Source organism: Mauremys mutica, chromosome 1, assembly GCF_020497125.1.
Source record: "Mauremys mutica isolate MM-2020 ecotype Southern chromosome 1, ASM2049712v1, whole genome shotgun sequence".
Taxonomy (NCBI): domain Eukaryota; kingdom Metazoa; phylum Chordata; order Testudines; family Geoemydidae; genus Mauremys; species Mauremys mutica.
Genome location: NC_059072.1, coordinates 337,505,868 through 337,529,847, shown reverse-complemented (window position 1 = coordinate 337,529,847; position 23,980 = coordinate 337,505,868). Strand labels below are relative to the sequence as shown.

General features: G+C 45.1%; 1 protein-coding gene across 5 annotated transcripts in view; it reads left to right on the top strand.

The window, feature by feature from the left end:
* The window catches only part of DEUP1 (deuterosome assembly protein 1), a 93,922-nt gene that overhangs the window by 38,001 nt on the left and 31,941 nt on the right, over positions 1–23,980 (top strand). For all 5 annotated transcript variants that reach the window (XM_045019933.1, XM_045019917.1, XM_045019925.1 and 2 more), the window contains 5 exons: positions 6,592–6,737; positions 7,405–7,510; positions 9,250–9,447; positions 10,246–10,332; positions 13,692–13,891. In XM_045019933.1, the coding sequence (XP_044875868.1) occupies positions 6,592–6,737; positions 7,405–7,510; positions 9,250–9,447; positions 10,246–10,332; positions 13,692–13,891 (737 nt within the window). The remainder of the gene's footprint in view (positions 1–6,591; positions 6,738–7,404; positions 7,511–9,249; positions 9,448–10,245; positions 10,333–13,691; positions 13,892–23,980) is intronic.

Sequence of the window (23,980 nt, the reverse complement as noted above, 5' to 3'; positions counted from 1 at the left end):
TGGCTTACGTGGAGTAGTACACAAGATGCTATGAAATTGTATCTAAGTATCTAGAAAAAATGTATGGTAATATATTTTGTTATAGGCAGAGCTGGTAGCGCAACCTGGTATTAGGGTTGCCCACCACCCTTGAAGCCTGCCGAAGTTGCGGAAGCCTGTCCCCTGGTTTTGTGGGATTCAGTGCTGTCCAGAATCTCTGCAGTGCTATATACTGCAGCCCCATCTGCGATATACCCTTCTTTCCCTCAGCTTGCCTTCCATGCCAGAACTTGGGAGGGTGTCCTCGGAAGGCAGTCTTACTGGTATCTTTTTTAGTTCTTCTTTGACTAGGGTCTCTATGGGTGCTCCAGTTCGGTGTGATTTTCGGTAGCAGTGCCAGCTATCTAGGGCTGCGTGGGCAAACTGCCTTCAGTTCCTTCTCAATCACCTAGGCCTCAGATAGAGTATTTAGCATGCCCTCGTTAGAGCTGGTCAAGCTTGCCTCTTGCTTTCAGTTAGTTATAGTGTTTTGTTTAATTTAATGTAGTATTTAGTATTTATTTTCTTTATTCTTGAGAGTTTTTACTTATTTCCCTTGATTGTCCTCTCACCCTATCCTCCTGGGATGTCTCCCTCCATTTGAGGAGATATCCCAGGATCATTGGGACTCAAGCATGTGTGACATTTATGCCAATTATTTGCAAATATCTAATTAAATCATTTGTATGTATGCAAATTATTTGTATATACACATACATTTCTGGTTAACAGCTAAGCAGCACAAAACTTGGTAACTGTGGCAGGAGGGTGGGTGCCTGAAAGGTTATTGGAGCTGCCTTGGTGGGGAGGTAAGCTGTGGCAGGTGGATTTGTGGGAAGGTCTGGGGGCTGTATGGGAGGAGGTGGCTGAGAGATGCTGGGCCATATCTGAGGTTTATGGGGCTGTTTGGACAGAAGATGGGGTAACTGTGGTATTGTAAGGGAGGCTGGATGAAGCTGTGTTTGTAGGAGTACCCAAGAGGGAGAAGACGGGGTAAAGTCATTGCATGAGGGAAGATGGGTAGTAGCTTAGGGAAGATATGTTTGTGGGGGTGTCCAGGAAGATAGTAGGGGAGGTGTCTGGGAGGAAGAAGGAAAGAGCTGGAGAGGGCATCTTGGGAAAGTTGGGATGAGCCGAGTGGGGTGGTGATGGGTTGGGGGAGAGCTGGGTCCTATTGGGAATGAGGGAGAGAGGAAGCATGGATGAGGGGGACTGGCTGGTTACTATGGTGGGTTGCCTGGGGCTTGTATTGGGCCCCCCCCACCTTCTGTCCTTCCCACCATTAATTGTCTGCTCCTTCTGGCTGCTTTTTCCCCCACTGGGATTCAACAGAGGAGCAGTGAGCCAGAGGACAATTGGCTGCCTGCTCAGGAGGAGCCACAGCAGCCAAGAAAGAGATCTTAGGGTCATTGTGGATAGTTCTCTGAAAACATCCATTCAGTGTGCAATGGCATGCAAAAAAGCTAACAGAATGTTAGGAACAATTAAGAAAGGGATAGATAATAAGACAGTAAATACCATAATGCCACTATATAAATCCATGGTATGCTCACATCTTGAATACTGCATGTAATTCTGGTTCCCCATCTCAAAAAAAGATATATTATAATTGGAAAAGGAACAGAGAAGAGCAATAAACATGAGTAAGGGTTTGGGACAGCTTCCATATGAGGAAAAATTAAAAAGACTGGGACTAAGTGGGGATATAATAGAGGTCTATAAAATCATGAATGGTGTGGAGAAAGTGAATGAGGAAGTCTTATTTATACACCTTCACAAAACACAAGAACTACGGGTCCCCCAATGAAATCAATAGGTAGCAGGTTTAAAATAAACAAAAGGAAGTACTTCTTTACACAATGCACGATCAACTCGTGGAACTAATTGCCAGGGATGTTGTGAAGGCCAAGAGTATAACTGGGTTCAAAAAAGGATTAGATAAGTTAATGAGGATAGGTCCATCAAAGGCTATTAGTCAAGATGGTCAGGGATGCAACCCCATGCTCTAGGTGTCCCTAAGACTCTGACTGTCAGATTTTGGGACTGGACGACAGGGGATGGATCACTTGATAATTGCCCTGTTCTGTTCATTCTCTTTGAAGCATCTGGCATTGGCCACTGTTCGAAGACAGGATACTGGGCTGGATGGACCATTGATCTGACCCATCATGCCTAGTCTTATGTTCTTTAGCAACCATAATCCGTGATTAAAGGTCAATCCTGAAGCTTGTTGAACTCAGTCTGGGCTGTGGTCTGGAAATATTTGAGGTATAGTCTGTATGTGTGTGTGACACTTGGCAGGTCTGCATAGTTCAGGTGCTGGTAGTGAATTCACTAGTGGTAATGAATTTACATGACAACTCAGTCACACACATCTAACAAAGAAGCTGAATAGGTACAGGGAAGAGTTGAGTAGAGTTGGTTGGAAATTTTGGAAAATACTAATTTGTCAAAACTGAAACTTTTTGCAGGAAAGTGTTGTTTTTGACTAATTATTTGATTAAGAAGAGTTCAGAAAAAAAAGTTTTGAAATTGTCTAAATGTTTCTTTTGATATTTTCAGCACAAAAAAAATCCAGTTTTCCAGTTTGAAATGTCTTTTTTGGTTTGAAATTTAAGCTAATTAGAATAAAAACATTTTGAAAGTATCAAAACAAAATGGTCTAGTTAAGGCACATAGTGGACAAATGAAGCACTGTTTGTGAGAAAAACTGCTGGCTTGTTGAAGGTTTAGACATAGCTGCATTCTGGGTTCTTTGAACTATAAACCTTGCTACTGCTTTTATTATTTAATATCCATTCCTGCTCAATTCCAAAGCAGGAGTTATACGATTATAAATATAGTAATAAGAATTTCCTGGGTTTGTGTCCACTCACTATCGCCTCACAAGGAGCTGTCAGATTCCCGGAATCCAAATCTTTCCTGCCTCTTTGGAAGCAACGACAGTGTTATACAGGGAATTTAGCTGAAAAACATGCTGGATCCAGCAGCCAAACTAGAAGGTCTTGCAGAATTTCTGGTATTTATAGTAAATGCTTGACAATACATCCATACATTTAAAATCAATTCTTTAAAGAATCAAACTCTAAGGTAGCCATGAGTAAGTCCTTGTAGCCTCTATTAAGAGTTTATTAAATTTAATTTTTACTTGGAAATACTCAGAGATGCACTTCGGTGTTTAACTAAAGCTTTTAACCCTTTAAACAAAGGGCCAGCCCAGTGGTGGAGTTGTAGCACAATACTTTGAAATGCTAGAGATCCTATACGCAATTAAAGCTCGGTCCACCCTTCTCAAGCCAACAAAGGCTGTGACAATTTAGTCAGTATGCCCAACTCCTGCAGGAGAGAGGGAGTGCTTCACATTACTCTTCAGCAACCCTTTCAGGCAAAGAAAACCACAATCCTCTTTGGGTTAGAAGAAAAGTCACTCTAATCTGAGACACCCCCCCCCCCGTTTCTGGGGGAATAAACCCTTTGAAGGGACTCACTTGCAATAGCTGTTCTGGATTTACTCTTCTGAGATGTGAATTTCCATGGTAATTTTTGAAGGTTAACAAGCTTTCTTTTCACTTTTAAATGTATTGAAACAAAACGTAGAAGTGATGAAAAACCACTAACATTTTCTTAGCATACTATCTTAAAGGCAAAGTCTACCACCATTGGAACATCCTTGTTTCTTTTATCCACTACTTGTTTTTTTTGCCATTGCTCAAAAGATATGTTTTCAAATTATATGCTCATATTTTGGTATAATTGTGCTGGTTATAATGAGGGCTTATACATAGATATTATTTCAAGCATAATACCGTTGCCCTTTTTGACCCAAGCAGGTAGTTGAATTTGGGCCCTGTGGGTGTTCCAGTTGGGAGTAGAAATTGGTGTTAGGTATTTCTTTGATGCAGTTTTGTGTATTTACAAAGAATGTACAAAGTCCTGTGATCTCTGAATGCAGAAGGAATCAAATAGCAGTAAACAGATTCTTTTGCTTACAGCACCAAGAGCACTCTTATCAGCCTGCACTCTCTGATCCAAAAGTCTCTCCCCAGGTTTCTTCCAGGATCAGTCGCCATGCTCCTTAGGCTGTCTTTTTCTTGTCTGTTCTCAGCTTTTTAGTGTAAACACCCACACACACACACGCTTGCTCGCTTCTGGGCAGATTCACACACTCCTTTTGCCTTACGTGGGGCTTCTGCTTACAGTAAGGGTGAGTTCACACCTATCAGTCTCAATCCCATAACAAGCTTTCACCAAACTCATTGCAATATGATGTTTACATATCAGTTGTTTGTCACATTTTTAATTCCAAGAAATGAAAGGTGAAGTAGGATCAACACTAGAGAAGTCTGAGGGCAAAGCTCAATAGTGATGGTTTGAAAGCTTGTATAGTTGATGCTATAAATAAACTGTCATCTCTGACTAGATGCAGATAGCTTTGGAGATGAATGAGTGCATGTTTTAGCTAGATAGATTCTACTTCCAAGTGGCCTCTGCATGTTCCCACATGTGGAATCTAGTCACTGTAAATGTCCGCTGTTGGGGTTCGCCCCTCTCTGGGGCGGCTGGGAGCCAGGCCGCCTCACTACACGAGTCTGGTGAGCTGGTGAATTAGCCTGGTGAGGCAGGAAACAGTCAGGAGCTCAGGCCCTCAGGCAGGGGCTGAGCAAACAGTTTAGTATTCAAGCCCTGGCCCTAGGTCCGGGCAGGGCAGTAAGCAACAATTCGGGGCTCAGACCCTCAGGCAGGGGCTGAGCCAAGTAGTTCAGTATTTTAAGCCCAGGCCCTTGGTCAGGGCGGGGCAGCGAACCACAGTTCAGAGCTCACACCCTCAGGCAAGGGCTGAGCCAAGTGGTTCAGCGTTTTAAGCCCAGGCCCTTGGTCAGGGCGGGGCAGCAAACAGTAGTTCAGAGCTCAGACCCTCAGGCAGGGGCTGAGCAAACGGTTCAGTAGCTTAAGAAGCCCAGGCTCCTGGGCCTGAGCGTTGAGGTGAGGGGGAGACTGCCACCTGTGAGTGGGGTGGCAGGGGGGACCCAGGCCCGCCCACTCCTCTGCGTCCCAGCCCGGGGCCCTAACAGTGGCAAGCAGCCCGCTGTGTCAGTGGGGATCCTGGCCGCAACACACTGACATTAGCTCTGGGTGTGCTGCAGCCAGACTAGGGTCGGCTGCCCCCGGGCTACTTCCAACCTCCCCCTCTACTGGTACCTGTGTCTCAGCGGCGTCTTCCACAGCATCCCACACCATGGGCTCCTCGGGATACTGAGCGAGGGATAAACTGGGCAGCTCCTCAGGGTCCCATTGTACCGGTCGGTTTAGGGGCTCTTCCAGTGTCTGGTCGGCGTCCAGTCTCCGCGGGTATGGCCAGTCCTCGGGTCGGTCACAAGAGGCAGGAGTCTCCCCAGCGGGAGCTAGGGCACCAGTGTCTGGCCTCTCCGGCGGCCAGGCAGCTTCTGAGCCCTGGGGCTGGGCTTTTATACTTCCTGGCCTGCGCCGTGACCTCTGAGGGGTGGGCGCCGACTCCAGTGACTCCACCCACTTTGGCGTCCGTAAGTGTTCGTCCCTCTCTGGGGTGGCTGGGAGCCAGGCCGCCTCACTACAGTCACATACACTGCAAGCTTCTGGAAGCTTTTAGAGAGTGTCTGTTGGAGCCATTCACCTCCACCTAATCTCCTTATTCAGGATTCCAAGGATATAAAATGTTAGACCTCAACGTTAGAAAAATATAAAATACCACTAAATGGTACCACTGAATCCTGCATCATAGAGTGTGATCTAGAACAGTAGTTCTCAACCAGGGGTCCGTGGTCCCCTGGGGAGCGACAAGCAGGTTTCAGGGGGTCTACCAAAATAAACTGGGCTTCAGCCTTGGATGGTGGGGCTCAGGGAGGGAGCGCCACCTCTTCCCCCTGTGTCACCTCATTGGGCCACCCAGCCTGCAGGTCAGCACCAACAACAAGTTTCACACTAAGTAAAAAAAAAAAATAATATTCAGTTTTTTATTTTTGTACATATAGTATCCTTTTCTTTTTATATGATATATGTGTATGTGTGTTTAGCTGTATAATTATCAATTTAATACAGCTTTTAATATACTGGATATGCAGAAAAACAGTTGTTGTGGCACAGGTGGGTCATGAAGTTTTTATAGCATGTTGTGGGGGTGGGGGACTCAGAAAGAAAAAGGTTGAGAACTCCTGGTCTAGATAGAACACACTGAAGCAAACTGAAACTGTTTTGGAAAACTTAAATAAAATGAGAAGTTACCATAATGCTATAGAAGGTTTCCTATGAATATGTCAGAGACAAATGCATCTTAGTAATGCATGACCTAAAGAACTTTAAGTATCTTATTTTTGAGTGACATTTCTGGAGAGAGAGACTGACTGTTGAAAACCTTACAAAAGCAATGCCTACTCCAAAATAGAAACTGGCCTCAGAATAAAAGCGATTTTTCAAATAAAAATTGCTTCTTAAATTCATATTAAATATATAATATAAAGTATATGTCAGAATATTTATGCTACAAGACCACGGAATTTAAATCCACTATTGAGTCATTTTAATCATTTATTTATTTAGAACGTGGAGGCAGGACTTTCAGAGATGAGAAATGAGCTGCAGTCACGTGATGCCCTCTGGAGAGGGATGGAGGCGGAATTCCAGCAGTTGCGTAAAGAATTATTGAAATATGGAGAATGTAAAAACATTCAAGAAAATCAAATGAAGTATGTATTTGAAAGACATCATTTACATTGTAAAGAATTTGTGAGCTAAATAACGTTTTTCTTCCCTTTGGTATATATTTAAAAGATATTGTAGATTAGAAAATCAAATTCATGTTTGAATTAATATTTTAGTAATTTTATCTTATGAGATTGTAATCAATAGCTACACACTCAGTTAAACAGTTTTCATGATGCCTAATTGTTCCAAAAAATTATTTTATATGGCTTTATATGCTCATTTTATTAAAGGAACACCTTTCCTTTGGTCTAGTACTCTAACACAGTTTTAAAAAAATGCATTGATTAAAAAAACAAGACTCTGTAACACCCCCCATCTCCTGACAACAATTTGTATGATTTTTACAGCTAGGCTAGTAAATTTGTGTTTTGCTGTAGCCATGTGGCATTATATGGCATGTGGGGTCACAAGTGATTTCAGGATTCTTGCAGCAGACAGGTGGTCCATGGATCTACCAAGCTCCACTCTGGTTTAGGTGACCAAATCTCCTGCCTTTTCCATAAGAGGGCAGCCCTTCCCTGATTGAATGGTGAGACAAAAACTCCGTAAGCTGCGGCTCATGGCATTGTCTGCTCACTTCATGGGTTTTTCTCATGCAGGGAACAATTTGACCCTCAATAATTATTATTAATGCTTTTTTATTTAAAGGCTTCAATCAGCCTATGCACAATGTATTCAGGAACTGGAAAACAAAAAAGCGGAGCTATTACATTTGAAACAACACCAGGAAAGTCAGCAAAAAGAGCTAAACAAGGTATTCCACATTTGTAAATATTTTGAAAACTTAGTTGTAATAGAGTTGGTTTTTTTGTTTTTTTGTTTTTTTTTAAGTATTAAGGCAAAATCATGACCTTGCTTATATGAATGCACTAAAGTGCATAAGAGAATAGCTGCATTTTCACAGATAAGAAGGAAGCTTATGTGTGTACTGTGTTCCCAGAAGAAATAGGACAGCTGTACGCTCAACACCACTGTGCACTGGGCAAATACCAGAACTGGGCAAAATGTGCAAATAGAGGCAGAGACCCAAGTCAAAGGGGCACAGTCATGGAAATAATTCCTACACAGACCATTTGGTCTGAGACATAAGCTGCACTGGCTGAACAGCTGGAGCAAGTTACCATGGGCACCTTGGAATACAATGCACATAACACAGCTCAGTGCAGGGCTTCTTTGGTTGAACTGTGTGCCATGCTGCTCGTACAGGACCCTGGTGAGGTCAGTATAGCAGTGGCATGAGGTGACATATGGCTTGGCGGGTCTCTATACCAAATGTGGCTGTGTTACTCTCTCTGGTGTGTAGGGGATGCCCAGCCCTTTCTTCCCAATACAGCTTATACCATTGACCAGGGATGTGAGCAGCATCTGCAATTGGGAGCAGCCTATGTGGTTGCCGAAGCAGATTTATAGTGACTTTGACATGAGATCATGATATATCCCTTAGATGTTTATATCTAAATTTAATTGCTCTAAAATGTTTATATTTTTGTAATAAATGAAAATATCAACTATTGATCATGTGCATTATTATGGGATACTAATTAAAACAAATTCAGATGTAGTTTGGCTAATTTTTGTTCTTGCTTCTAAGTAATATGAAAATCTTCTGATGTTGCATTATTTGTTATTGGCAGAAGGATTATGAGACCCACAATCTCTTTATAGACACTCTGGAGTACCAGACAGAGGAAGGTTTTGCAGAAAATATTACCTTAAATGTTATGTATTATAGCAGCAGCAGCTATCAGAAAGTGACTTTGGTGGCAAATTTTTATTCTGTAATAGCTAATACTAATAAGAGCTCTGTTTCATAATACTGCATAAGCTCTTTATTTCTGTGATTATTTCTCATAAAGAGCTTCTGTGGATTCATTTTGAGTGAAATGAGTGCTTTTAAGACAGCCTAAATTAATTTAGAGGTAAGGTAAATACGTCTTAGTAAGTAATACCTTTCAATAGATTTAACATAAGAACATAAGAATGGCCATACTGGGTCAGACCAAAGGTCCATCCAGCCCAGTATCCTGTCTACTGACAGAGGCCAATGCCAGCTGGGAGTGAACCGAACAGGTAATGATCAAGTGATCTTTCTCCTGCTGTCCATCACCACCCTCTGACAAATAGAGGATAGGGACACCAGGGATACCTTTTGTCTTAAGGTATAATTATTAAAATTAATATTTTTACAAACCCTATGATTATTGTTTTTGTTGTTGTTGTGAATTTAAATATTACTACCACCTTTGACACCAGGTAAATAGACAAATGATCTAAAGAATAAATTATGGATTGTGAAAAGATGCTGAATAAAGAAAAAAAGTTAATTGCATTGAATCATAAAGACATTTTATTTTAAAATGACCTTAAAATCACTGATACGGTTAGAAGAGTTGGTGTACTGGAATAGGAGAGGAAAAAATCACTAGTAGGTAATACGTGATGCGATCTTATATACTGCATAAACATTGTCTTTTGGGAACATATTTGCTACAGATAAGGGACCATCTTTATCATGAGGAGGAGTCCCATAGCTCTGAGCAGGAAAGAATGAGGACAGAAATCTCTGACCTGACAGAAGAGCTTCATCAGAAGGAGATCACTATAGCAACTATCACGGAGAAAGCTACTCTTCTGGAAAGAAAGTTAAAATTGGAGTTAGAGATAAAAGAAAAATTGTTAGCAAAACAACAGGTATGCAAGCAAGCAAAAAACAAACAAACAAACAAACAAAACAAAAAAAGACTGGGTCATTCTCCAGCTCATTACTGATAATGACATACATTCTCTGCTAAATAAATAAATAAATAAATAAAAATCTTGTGTTTTGTTTTCATTGGCCTGCTATTATATTTAAGCTTTATGAAATAATACTAAAATAGAGCCAAAATGGTGCCAAAACAATAAAGAAACAGAAACGTCAATTGTGCAACACCTAACTTTAACATATGGTCCATTTTGATCATCAGTACTGTAGTTATATTTAAACACATAGAAGATCTTGAAAAATTGGTTTTATTATACCTGCTGGTTTTATTATGCCTATTGTATCATTAAAATTGTTCATTAGATTAGTCAGAAACTTTATCTAATTTTGACCACTCTTTTTAACCTATTGATAAAAGAATGTTTATGAAATTTTTTGGAGAAGTCTGTCAATTGTAAAGCTCGATTGTTAATCTTGCAGTATTGTAAAGCCTTGTAAACTTCAGTTTTAAAAACAAATAAAGCTCCATCCTTTACTCACATATTTGAAAACGTCTGGGTAGCAGAAACACAACTTACCCAAACCCTGGAAATTTAGAGGTGCTAATTTTCTGCTTATGTAGGGAAATTAATGCTGCTTCTTTCAAGAAAAGCTTTCACTATATTAGTGTCATGATTCTTTATGAATGTTTTGAGTAAAGTATAAAATTGAACTTATACAGAACTATACTGAATATTTTGTAGCTAATATTGTTAAGTTCAACTAAGAATTTAATTTTTCCACAGATGTCAGAGATGAGGTATGAAGCTATCAGATCGGAAAACACACATTTGAAGAAGATGATAGAAAATTTGCAGTCTAGAAGATACATGGTAATTTTGGTAGCTATGAAATATACAAAGCAGTTATTTATGTTTGTTGTTGTAATGATCTTGTGGTTCATTAAATAACAAATCAGTGAATGAGAAAGGATTAAGACTTTAATAAAAGAAACTGGTGAGCTTTTTCACACAGCCATGCAATGTTCCCAACCTTGGCCTCTAGGGACAATCTCCAAATTCCTACACTAATAATATTGTTTCTTATGAGGGAATGTAGACATGTGGACTCACCCATGTGGCACCTCCTGCTGGTTGTCCTTGGGAATTAGCTCTTTTCCAGCCAGGAGTGCCCTCTGCAGGCCTGTGATCCGCCTTTCCTCTTGGCCCCTGTATCCCTCCCTGGACCCCGGTGCCCTTTTAACTGGAGTGCTGCCCCCTGGCAGTATCTCACCAATCTGGGTCTCCTCTCCCTGGGGAACCCCAACCCACTATCCCCACTTTGCCTCAGTTTTGGCTACTGCTCAGCCTCCATCTAGCCCCCACGCCCTGGGGCAGACTGCAGTATCAGCCACTCATCACAGGCAGAGGGGTTTGGACCTGCTGCCTTTGCCTACTCCTGGGTTGCCCCCTGCACTCCCTAGTACCTCTTGGCCTTATGCTAGGCCGCAGCCTGGGCTTTCCAGGCAAAAGCTCCCCAGCTCCACTGCCTTTCCCCAGCCCTGCTCCACTCAGGTACCCTGTGTCTAACTCCCTGCATCCAGGCCCTTCTCCCTCTACAGGCAGAGGAAGACTGCCTGGGCCTCTGGCTCACAGCCTTTTATAGGGGCCAGCTGGGCCTGATTGGGGCATGGCCACAGCTGAGCCTACTTTCTCCAGTCAGCCCAGGCTTCTTGCCCCAGCCACAGCCCTCTCCTGGGCTGTTTCAAGCCCTGCAGGGCAGGAGCGGGTAATCACTCCGCTACAGGGAACATCTCCAAATCACAATCTTTCATAAATATTGTGACAGTTTGCCCCTCTTTGGTGCCCCCTGTTGTGCTGAGATACCATTGAGCCTGCCTGTTATGCAACCTGGGTACCCTTTGTACCTATCTTGCTGAGTCAAGCTAGTAAGCTTCCTCCAGCACACGGGGTTATGTTATAAAAAAGAAATAAGTATATTAACTACAAAAGGTGAATTTTAAGTGAATATAAGAGATAACAGACAGAACAAAGCAGATTACTGAGGAAATAAACCAAAATACGCAAGTTAAGCTCAATATACTTAAGAAACAGGTTACAAAATGTAATTTCTTACCCTAAATGTTATTTTAGGCAGGTTGCAAAGATTCTGTGGTTCAGGGTTCCAGTTCTATTTCCTTTCAGACTGGGCCCCTGTCTCAGACTGGACTCTCCCCCTGCCTCCCCTTTAGGTGGCTTTAGCAGTCTTTCTTCTTGGGCAGACAGGCCATGGAGAGGAGTCCCGTTTGCCTTCCTCTCCACCCTTAAATAGGATTTACATAAGGCAGGAATCCTTTGTTTCCCAAACTTGACCCCCCTTCCCTTCCAGTGGAAAGTTACAAGAAGTCCCTGGTAATATTTAGTATCAGGTAACAAGACCACCTGACCTAGTAGTGTCACAGTTACCTCCCGAACAGCTCCCAGGAGGGAGAGAGATTAGTATCTTCATGGTTTTGTTGTTCCTTCCTGATGGCTCATCAAATTTGATGGCCTGTCATCTGGCGGGTGTCTTCCCAATACACATCCAGTTGTAATTGTTACGTAGTTCCATATTCCTAACTTTAGATACAGAAATGATACATGCATACAAATTGGATAATCACATTCAGTAAATTATAACCTTTCCAATGATATCTTACAACAGGGGTAGACAACCTATGGCATGCAAACTGATTTTCAGTGGCACACTGCCCAGGTCCTGGCCACCGGTCCGGGGGCCTCTGCATTTTAATTTAATTTTAAATGAAGTTTCTTAAACATTTTAAAAACCTTATTTACTTTACATACAACAATAGTTTACTTATATATTATAGACTTATAGAAAGAGACCTTCTAAAACGTTAAAATGTATTACTGGCATGCGAAACCTTAAATTAGAGTGAATAAATGAAGACTTGGCACACCACTTCTGAAAGGTTGCCGACCCCTGTCTTACAAGATCCATCTTGCATAAAGTACATCTCCATTATGTCATATCTATAACATTTCCAAAAATTCTAAGGCATTCTATTTCAGCTTAATAGAGAAGCTTCCCAACCATTATACATATAAATATGTAGGTGCCTATATTGTTTCCATTGACATACTTATTTTAAATGTTTATCAGTGAAATCTATAGACCATTTTCCCCTTTAAGAACCAGATGAATTTATTCATTAGTAGAAAAAAACATTATTTGCAACTTTAATTACTAAAATTATGACCCTAAAAAGCTGCTTATTTTGAAGTATTTCCTTCATGGATTTTCATTTGTGTTACATAAGAGCCAATTCTTTGATGTACTAAGCACTAATTCAGAGCTTCCTCATTGTCTGTGGAAGTTAATGGAGGCTGAAGATGCTCAGAACTATGAAGAAGGTGCTCAGCATTTTACAGATTTTAGCCTTTAACTTGTAAGCCCTTTTGCACCTTTCCAATTCTTCTAACCCCAAAAATCTAACAAGACCTTCTTTTTTGTACTAGTTGTAATTTTGGTTGAATCAATTAACTTTTGGACCTGCAAACTAAATCATTTTACAGTAGTTTTTATAATGACAGTCTTGCAAAGTCACCTCTGAGGGTAGTAGTGCTGGAATTGGATTTCAATCTCTAAACTCAGTTACCATTTTTTTTCTATTGCATCTTTTTGAACTCCAGGGAAGCCTGTTTATTTATAAACAAATGTCTAAGAAGATTTCTCCAGGCTTTTTATCAATAGTCTGACATGTCTTTCTAGATGTTTTGCCTTTGACACCAATGTATTGCTACTATATATAGCGTTTAAATGAATAGTCTGATAATGCCTTTGTGTATTTTTCTTATTATTCTTTAGTGGATATATTACTTGAGGAAGAAATACAGTTAAATCAACTGCAATCTTTGGCAGCTAAGGATTATTTTCATGGCTTAGTTTTTCAAGGAGAGTAATTCAAATAAACCGAACAATTTTACCACTCTACTGTCTTGAATGCATTGTTTGTGGAAAAATTCTAATTTATTTTCATTGTGTTTCAAAGGCTATTATTCCCATTTATGTAGTTCTTTTTTTCTAGAGGCACTTCTACTGGTGTATCATTTACTATGAATGCTGTGTGATTTCATATGGTAACTAAGTATTTAGCAAACAGTGTTGCCTTGTGTTTCATTTTAAAAATATTAATTCTAGTTACAGTGAAAAAATCCCCATTTAATGATGATTTTTTCTTCTTCCACAGACTATAGATTTATCTAACACAGAACATGAGAGTTACACAGCTTCCATTCATGAACTTGAGTGTGAAAATGAAAGGTTACGAAATAATCTTGGTAAATTGCAGAGCGATTCAGAAACATCAATATTGGCTACTCTGGATAGATATGGAGAAAAAAAGCACTCTAAGCAAACCCAATTAGAAATGGAAGAAAAGGAAGAGAGGTAAAATTTAAGTTGCAAAGATACATTAATTTTTCCATAAGTGTTTTGTAATCGTCTTTTGAAAGAGTCAAATCCTGAAGTCCTTACTACGTTTTTGTTAATTTAAAACTCCCACTACCTCAATAGACATTTAGTTCAATTAGTAAGCAAGTAAGGCTGCAGAATTTGGCCAGAATTTAAATTATTAAAACATCTGTTTATTATTTATAGATTATTTTTCTGCTGTTTCTTCTCAAATCAGTAAAATTTTTGAAGATAAAGTAAATTGGCACCTGATACTGGAGACCCATGGAAGCCAATGGGAATCTGCAAGTGTTTAATATTGCAGAATTGTACCCAATGGATACAAACCCTGGTTTCTGTGTTGCAGGCAATATTACAATATAATAACATCAGAAATCTGGTATAATAAGTTTAGCAATAAATCAGGACTATAATTATAATTTTAGGGTTGATATCTGCTCTTATACAAAATTTCTCATTTTTGTTTGTCCACTGCTTATGGTGCAGGAACTCCAGTGTGTGCTAGGGTGCCTAACTGATGAGACAGAGACAATTTGCAAGACAATTTAGGACTATATCTAATTTTCATATACATTTATATGAATTTTATTATCAAAATATACACAACCATAATTTGTGTGGTACCTCAATCTTCCTTGATAATATCCTAATAGAAATATTTTTGTTTGTTCTGAGCAATAAAATTTGGCAGTTTATCAGCTTTGTCTTCACCCTGCAGTCACAGAGATAAGTTAGTCAGGAACACATTTTTATGACTCCAGGGGATACATTTGAATCTCTGACACTAACCTGTGCATCTTATGTTGTTCAAATATGAAGGGAAATTATGGTTCTTCTTCGAGTGATTGCTCATATGCATTCCAGTTAGGTGTGTGTGCGCCGCGTGCACGCTCGTCGGAAGATTTTTACCCTAGCAACACTCGGTGGGTCGGCCGGGCGCCCCCTGGAATGGCACCGCTATAGCACCAGATATATACCCCTGCCAACCCATCCGCCCCTCAGTTCCTTCTTACCGCCCGTGACAGTAACAGTGGAGTGCGGCATCGCTGTCCTCCACAGCCCTAGCTTCTCGCTCTTATTTCTAGCTTATCATGTATATAGTTCAACTTTAGTGTAGTTATAGTTTTTTTACTAGTTTAGTTGTAGTTAGTGTTTGTAGTCCACCGGGGGATTGGGGGACTAGCCCCTTTTCCCCCTGACCCGGTGCGGGCTCATGCCCAAGGCACCAGGGTTTAAGCCGTGCTCGGCCTGTCAGAAGCTGATGCTGGTGGGAGACCCTCATGAATCTTGCCTGAAGTGCTTAGGAGAGTCTCACCTTCCTGATAAGTGTCGAATTTGTAAATCGTTCAAGCCAAGAACAAAGAAGGAGCAGGACTTTCGCTTAAAGCAGCTCCTAATGGAATCGGCACTTAGCCCTGCGGCGCCGGCACCGACCGCCCAGCAGTCTGCATCGGTGAGGAGTGCACCTTCGGCACCAGCTCACTCCGGTACCGAGACCCGGCACCGACATCAGCCGGCACCGGCTCCCCGGCACCGATCCCTTTCCCCCTCGGGGAAACATCGGGCTGCGCCAGCCACATCCTCTAAAAAGGATCATGCACCCAGGCCCGCAGGCCGGACCCCGGTACCTGCGCCGGCACCATCAACTCCGGCACCGCAGCTCCAAGCTCCTCATAGCGTGGCACCGTTGATTCCGGCACCGCAAGGGCCGTTGAGTCCAATACCACACAACTCCCCAGTTCACGCTGCGGTTGAGCTAGCTCTCCCTTCAACTCCTGAGACTTTCTCGACGGCACGAGAGCTAATTGCGCTAACGGAGTCGATACAGCTTCAACCCCGGCACTGCCGGTGCGGGTCGTCAAGTCAGTTGGCAAGCCGGCCATTATGAGGCCCCCTTCCCCTGACCACCAAGAGAGGCGTCACTCCAGATCCCGATCTTGGAGACGTTCCCGCTCACGCCGGTCCCGATCCTGGCACCGCTCACAGTCCCGGCACCGCTCTCCATCGTGGTACCGATCGTACTCGCGGAGACGCTCACGATCCCGGTCCCCGGACAGACACTATCGGCACCGTCTGGCTCTCGGTACCGTTCTCGGTACTATACGTCCCGCAGCTGTTCTCGCCACAGAGACTCGAGATCCCGGTCGACCTCCCGGCACCAGCGCGGTAGATGGTCCCGATCTCAGTCCCGGCACCGACAGGACCGGTACCGTTCTTCGGTACCGCCTCAGGACCGAACGGCTGCATCGGCGGCACCGTGGCCTCTCGGCACCACCATGGCCTTCGAGACACCCGTACATCTCGTCCCACGCCAGCAGTGCTTCCTACCAGCAGTCCGAGCCACAAGGCCAAGAGCAAGGCCCTCCTCAATGGGCTTTCTGGACTCCGTGGGCGTACCACAAAGCGCAAGGTGACCCATTCGCGGTTCAGCGCTCACGTCCCTCTGACCATAGAGCACCCGAAGCCACGGTCAGCCGGCCTCCTCCCACGGGCACAGACGAGGCGCCACTTGTTTCTGCGGAACCCGAAGTTCCTCCTGACGCAGAAGGAGCTCCGCCGCTCACTGACCCACCACAGGACCCCTTGGTACCGGGCCTCTCCTCCTCCTCCTCGCCTGATGAGGCGGTAGCAGGAACATCCTCCTCGGGTCCTCCTCCTATTGACCTTCGGGCTCATCAGGACTTGTTACGGAGGGTAGCTCAAAACATGAACCTACCGGTCGAGGAGGTAGCAGAAGTAGAGGACCCAGTGGTGGACATATTGACAGCGGATGCCCCCCTTCGAGTGGCCCTCCCCTTCAGCCGTACTATTCAAAACAATGCTGATACCATATGGCAGTCCCCAGCCTCCATTCCACCGACGGCTCGGGGAGTGGAAAGAAAATACATGGTCCCGTCAAAGGGCTATGAATATCTATATACCCACCCTCCTCCCTGCTCACTGGTAGTACAATCTGTCAATGAACGGGAACGGCATGGCCAGCAGGCGCTGGCTCCTAAGGCTAAGGAGGCGAGGTGCATGGACCTTCTAGGCTGTAAGATCTACTCGGCTGGCGGCCTTCAGCTTAGGGTGGCCAACCAGCAGGCCCTCCTAAGCCGTTACAACTTTAATACATGGGTGTCTGTAGGCAAGTTCACTGAACTCCTGCCACAAGACTCCCGTGCAGAATTTACGGCCCTTTTGGAAGAGGGTAAAAAAGTAGCCAGAACTGCCCTCCAGACCTACCTGGATTCAGCAGACTCGGCGGCCAGAACTCTTGCCTCTGGGATAACGATGAGGCGCATATCCTGGCTCCAAGCTTCGACTCTCCCACCGGAATTCCAGCACACGATTCAGGATCTACCCTTTGACAGTCAGGGTCTCTTTTCAGAGAAAACCGACCCAAGACTGCAAAGCCTCAAGGACAACGGCATTACAATGCGCTCGTTGGGCATGCACACTCCGGTAACCCAACGTAGGTCCTTCAGACCCCAGCCGTACCGCCACTATAATCAACCCAGGCCGCGACAAGACACCAGACGTCGTGGCAGGGTGAACCGGCGGAGACAATCTGGCAACCAGGGAAACCAAACTCAACCGCCCCCAAAACCATCTTCGGGGTCAAAACAAAACTTTTGATGGGATGCCCGAGGATGATCCACCAGTTTCCCTTCCGGATCCTTCATCCTTTTCCAACCGTCTCTCCCATTTCCTCCCTGCCTGGTCCCAGTTAACCTCCGACAGCTGGATCCTCCGCACGGTGGCAGCGGGATATCGCCTCCAATTTGTTTCTCCCCCTCCCTTCCACCCTCCCTACCCGTCCCTCTTCAGGGACCCCTCTCACGAGCAATTCCTCTTGCAAGAGGTCCATACACTCTTGAGTCTGGGTGCCATAGAGGAGGTGCCAGAGGGCATGAAGGGCAGGGGGTTTTATTCCCGTTACTTCTTAATCCCCAAGGCAAAGGGAGGTCTTCGACCAATCCTAGACCTGCGAGAACTCAACAGATTTATGGTAAAACTCAAGTTCCGCATGGTAACCCTGGGGACCATTATCCCATCCCTGGATCCGGGAGACTGGTATGCTGCCCTCGATATGAAGGACGCGTACTTCCATATTGCCGTTTACCTGCCACACCGCTGCTGTCTTCGATTTGTCGTCAACCACCTGCACTACCAGTTCACGGTGCTCCCCTTCGGCCTCTCTACAGCCCCGAGAGTCTTCACCAAATGCATGGCCGTAGTCACTGCCGCCCTCCGCCGTCGTCGAATACACGTTTACCCGTACCTCGACGATTGGCTCATTCGAGGGACTTCCCAGCTGCAGGTATCCCAACACCTGCGTGTGGTCACAGACCTCTTCCAGAGGCTAGGCCTTATGGTCAACGTCGAAAAGTCTACTCTGACTCCAACGCAGCGTATAGAATTTATTGGAGCAGTTCTGGACTCCAATCTGGCCAGGGCCTGCCTCCCTCTGCCACGTTTTCAGACAATGTCTTCGATCATTCGAAGTTTCCAATCCTTCCCGACAACATCCGTGCGTACCTGCCTCAGCCTCCTAGGTCACATGGCGTCATGCACCTTTGTGACCCTGTACGTGAAACTCCGGCTTTGGCGTTTTCAGACATGGCTCGCTTCACTATACCGCCCACACAGGGACAATATAGACTCGGTGGTCACGATCCCCGGGACAATCCTCGACTCCCTCACTTGGTGGTTGGACCCAGCGGTAGTTTGCACAGGGGTACCGTTCCACCCTCCCCAACCCTCAGTGGCTCTCACCACAGACGCATCATCTCTGGGTTGGGGTGCCCACCTCGGGAACCTACACACTCAAGGCCTCTGGTCACCCCACGAGCTGGCCTTACATATCAACGTGAGGGAGCTGAGAGCAGTCCGCCTGGCGTGCAAGGCGTTTCGAGTCCATCTACAAGGCCGCTGTGTATCCGTGTTCACGGACAACACGACGACAATGTTCTACATAAACAAGCAGGGTGGGGCGCACTCCTCCCTACTTTGCCAAGAAGCCATCCACCTGTGGGACTTTTGCATAGCCCACTCTATTCATTTAGTAGCATCCTTTCTCCCAGGAATACAGAACACCCTGGCAGATCGCCTCAGCAGGTCATTCCTGTCTCACGAATGGTCAATTCGTCCCGATGTCATCCATACAGTTTTCCGGAGGTGGGGCTTTCCCCAAGTAGACCTCTTTGCCTCCAGAGAGAACAGGAAATGCCACGTGTTCTGCTCCTACCAGGGACGCTCCCCGGGCTCTCTCTCAGACGCTTTTCTCCTCCTGTGGACGAGACACCTGTTTTATGCCTTTCCGCCCTTTCCCCTCATTTACAGAGTGCTGCTCAAGCTCCGGAGGGACAGGACCAACCTCATTCTCATTGCTCCAGCATGGCCGAGGCAGCATTGGTACACCCTGCTGTTCGACCTATCAGTGGCGGAACCAATTCCCCTGCCGCTGTGGCCGGACCTCATAACGCAGGACTTCAGCAGGCTTCACCACCCGGACCTGCAGTCCCTTCACCTCACGGCATGGCTCCTGCGTGGTTGAGCCAAGCGGAGCAGCGTTGTTCTGCCGCGGTACAGCAGGTGCTTTTGGGGAGCAGGAAACCTTCCACTAGGTCGACTTACCTCGCCAAGTGGATGCGTTTCTCCCACTGGTGCATTCAGAACAGCTTCGATCCTCTTCTGGTGTCTATTCCAGCGATATTGGACTACCTTTGGTCCCTCAATGAGCAGGGCCTCGCGGTCTCCTCTTTAAAGGTACACCTGGCAGCTATCTCGGCCTTCCGACCAAGCGAAGGTGGCCGTTCTATTTTTTCTAACCCGATGGTTTCCAGGTTTCTTAAGGGACTAGAACAGTTGTACCCACAGGTCCGGCGCCCGGCCCCTACCTGGGACTTAAACCTGGTCTTAGCCAAACTTATGGGGCCCCCTTTCGAGCCTATGGCCACGTGTTCCCTTTTATATCTTTCCTGGAAGATGGCCTTCCTCGTCGCTATCACTTCGGCGAGGCGAGTCTCAGAACTTCGCACCCTGACAGCTGACCCTCCTTATACAATCTTCCACAAAGACAAGGTGCACCTGCGTCCACACCCCTCCTTCCTCCCTAAGGTGGTGTCCGCTTTTCACGTAAACCAGGACATCTTCCTCCCTGTTTTCTTACTGAAACCGCACTCATCGCGCCGGGAGCAACAGCTTCATACTTTGGACGTCCGTAGGGCTCTCGCATTTTACATAGAGCGGACGAAACCCTTTCGGCGTTCGCCCCAGCTCTTTGTAGCTGTAGCAGAATGCATGAGAGGCATGCTGGTCTCTTCTCAGAGGATCTCGTCTTGGGTAACATCCTGCATCAAGACATGCTACGAGCTTGCTCATGTTCAGACTAGCCATCTTACTGCTCACTCTACAAGAGCACAGGCCTCTTCTGCCGCCTTCCTGGCCCATGTTCCCATCCAGGAAATCTGTCGGGCGGCTACCTGGTCATCGGTTCACACCTTTGCTTCACACTACGCATTGGTACAACAATCCAGAGACGATGCAGCCTTCGGCTCAGCAGTCTTACATTCTGCCACCTCTCTCTCCGACCCCACCGCCTAGGTAAGGCTTGGGAATCACCTAACTGGAATGCATAGGAGCAATCACTCGAAGAAGAAAAGACGGTTACTCACCATTGTAACTGTTGTTCTTCGAGATGTGTTGCTCATATCCATTCCAGACCCGCCCTCCTTCCCCACTGTCGGAGTAGCCGGCAAGAAGGAACTGAGGGGCGGATGGGTCGGCAGGGGTATATATCTGGCGCTATAGCGGCGCCACTCCAGGGGGCGCCCAGCTGACCCACCGAGTCTTGCTAGGGTAAAAATCTTCTGACGAGCGTGCACGCGGCGCGCACACACCTAACTGGAATGGATATGAGCAACACATCTCGAAGAACAACAGTTACAACGGTGAGTAACCGTCTTTTTCATTTACTTATTTAGATGTATATACACACTAAAAAAGAGCAAATATCCATTTGTTCTGGGCACCCAGAACATAACTGAAATGTATATCTATCTATAAAAATACTGAAACATATCTAAAGTACAACAGTACAATTCAGTATGGCCCACCACCAGCAAATCAAGGAATTCAAAAGCTTAAATCCCCCTCCAACAATTCCCCACTCTGACATCTCCTCTCCTAATTTTGAATTCCTGTGAAAAGATGAGCTTTTCAGAATACCCTGAACATCATCAAGTTCAGGCTAATTTGGGCCAACACCTTTCATCCCAAACTGTTCCCGACAAAAAACCAAAAATATACATGTAGTGGTGGAGTGGCCATTTACTGAGCACCCCCTTATGGCCAGGGATTGCTTTACAAGAACCCTCTCCCTATTAACCCTCTCTTGCCAGCCCGTTTAAGTACTACTCACTGTATTAGTTGTGGCTTACAGCATGCCTTTCTGGGTCTGGTTTAATATCAAATGAAGTTCACACAATCCTCACAGTCCTTAATCACAATGAATCCCTCACATAATGTCCATAACCGTAATTTAACAGTACATACTTAGCTCTGGTTCTTGAGCCACACCCAAAGCTCTTCCTCTGTAAATCTGTTCCACCCAAAGCCAATACTCCTGGCTGGCTGGAGCTCACTCTTTTGGCCCTGGCTTCCCTCTACATCAGTGTCTCCCTTCATCTGAGACAGAATGCAATCTATATATTGCCCTCCTCCAGAGAGCTCCTTGATTGGCTGGAAGAGAGGAGAGCCCTACCCATCATACATTACAGAGCTCCTGATCCTAGGCCCTTAAAGGAACTGTGTTCAAGGTTTTTTCGCACTCATGCAACTCCTAGTTCTGCAGGACCACTTCCTCTGTTCCTCTATCATTTTCTGGGCCCACTTTCCATTCCAGCACCTGACACCAGGTCTTCTGGCCCCCGTATTCTTAAAGGGCTAGTATGCCCCATTATAATAAAGGAATCATGTCACCATTAAAATAAAATGTGGCCATCATTAGGGTGACAGGGTGGCAGCCAAAGGGCAGCTACCACATAGTATTTTGCACAACAGTGAACGTAGTTGAAAATGCACTAAGGGAAAATCTTTTCTCTTAGAGAGTACCATGGGATTATTATTACTTATTATTTATGTAACGCTTCTGCCGGGTGCCATATCTAGGAGTTTCTCTTAACATTACAAAACCAAAATGTCTTGGGCCTCCATTCAGAAATCTGGGAAAACTAAACACCACCCCTGGGTGCCTCTAAGAGGCAATGTTTCCCCACTTGCAAGCACTGAGTCTGTGGATAAGAAAAGAAAACTTTATTAAGAGCAGAGGGATACACAGCATTAACTTGGGAAAGCACCACCATAACAACTCAGAAGTAAGTAAGTAAAGTAATTAATTAACTAAAGCACCCTTCTCACAGGATCTTGGGCAGCAGTCCTTTGCCTTGAGTTTCCCACCTTGTGATGTGAAAGTCCAATGGATGAATATCCCTTAAACACATCACTTCCTTTTTCCCTCCACTGGACCCCACTGATGGCTTGTTGTCTGAGGTTAGTGAAGTGCCACATTCCAGGGGTGAATTCAGGTGGGACAACCGCCCAGCCCACCATTGAGGGTTGGCAGAGTGATGCTACTGACTCTGCTCACCGGTGTTGTTGCCACCTCTGTCGCTACTTGCAGTCATTGCCTCCTCTTGCTTCTTGCCAGCATTGAGTCACTGGCACTGTTCGCCGCTGTCACTCCACCAGTCCATTTGTAATTTCAGCTCTTAGTGATTTCACAGGGTAGCAGGCAACCTCACTGGTACTGCCTCCTAAGCATTATATTTTGTCACAATACTGGCCACACCACAAGGTCTAAGGCTCAGGGCCTACCCCAGCTTATCAGAAACCTCAGCTCTAGCAGTCACATAGAAGAAACAAGGACTCACAACTGAGTCTGATCAGCTCTGTCTAAACAATAGAGAGGGAAGGTCAAATGGCTTTAGTACCCTTTAAACAAGTCCACACAACCAGATAAAAACTCCTGTCCACAGCCATCTCTTTCACTTTGGCATCACTACCACTCATTTAGTGAGTGAATTTAGGGTGATCCTCCTCAATTAAGGCATATTAAATATAGTTCTACTGCTCTTTACTCATACAATAAGGATAATGACATTACATTACCCCTGCATCCAAGACTAAAGTGAATTTTAACCCAGACCAGCCAAAACTGATCACTTGGCAGAGCAGGCTGGTCTGCTGATCACCTAGGCAAAGTAGGTGTGTCCTTGAAAATAAGGTCTGCTCCTGAAGTCTTTCTCCCCAGTTCATCAATTAATGGCAGGGGAGAGCTCATTCAGACAACTATGTTTAAATTGTGATAGCACCTAGGAGCCCCAGTCATGACTATGCCCCCTTGTGTTAGGCACTGTACAAACACAGAACAAAAATATGGTCCTTGCCCCAAAGAGTTTACAATCTAAAGGTCTTCAATGACAGACAGACCAGACAAGAGCACAGTTTTTAAGGATTCAGCAGAAAAAACACACAAATTAAACTCTATAAAACTCGGTTTATGCTTATCAGATGGTTTAAGAGCTGTATTTTATATTCCTTGAATTTTAGTCTTAGTGGGTCTAGTTTTTTCTAAATTGAAGCTTAGGGGAAAGTTGTGGGTTTCAGTCTCTGGAATGCTGTGATATTGGAGCAGTTAGTGTGTTTTAGAAGGAAGCATGATAACTATGGTGGTCATAATGCCTCTGGGGGCATTGGAGGCAGGAGTGGCTCCAGGACCCAGCATGCCAAGTGCATGCTTGGGGCGGCATGCTGTGGGGGGCGCTCTGCCGGTTGCTGGGAGGGCGGCAGGCGGCTCCAGTGGACCTCCTGCAGACGTGCCTGCGGCTCCGGTGGAGCATCCGCAGGCACGCCTGCAGGAGGTCCACCGGAGCCGTGGGACCAGCGACCAGCAGAGCGCCCCCCGCGGCATGCCGCAGTGCTTGGGGCGGCGAAATGGCTAGAGCCGCCCCTGATTGGAGGAGCCTGATGAGGAAAGAGGTGGTCTCCTCTGCCTATATTTTTATATTGACATCCATGAGA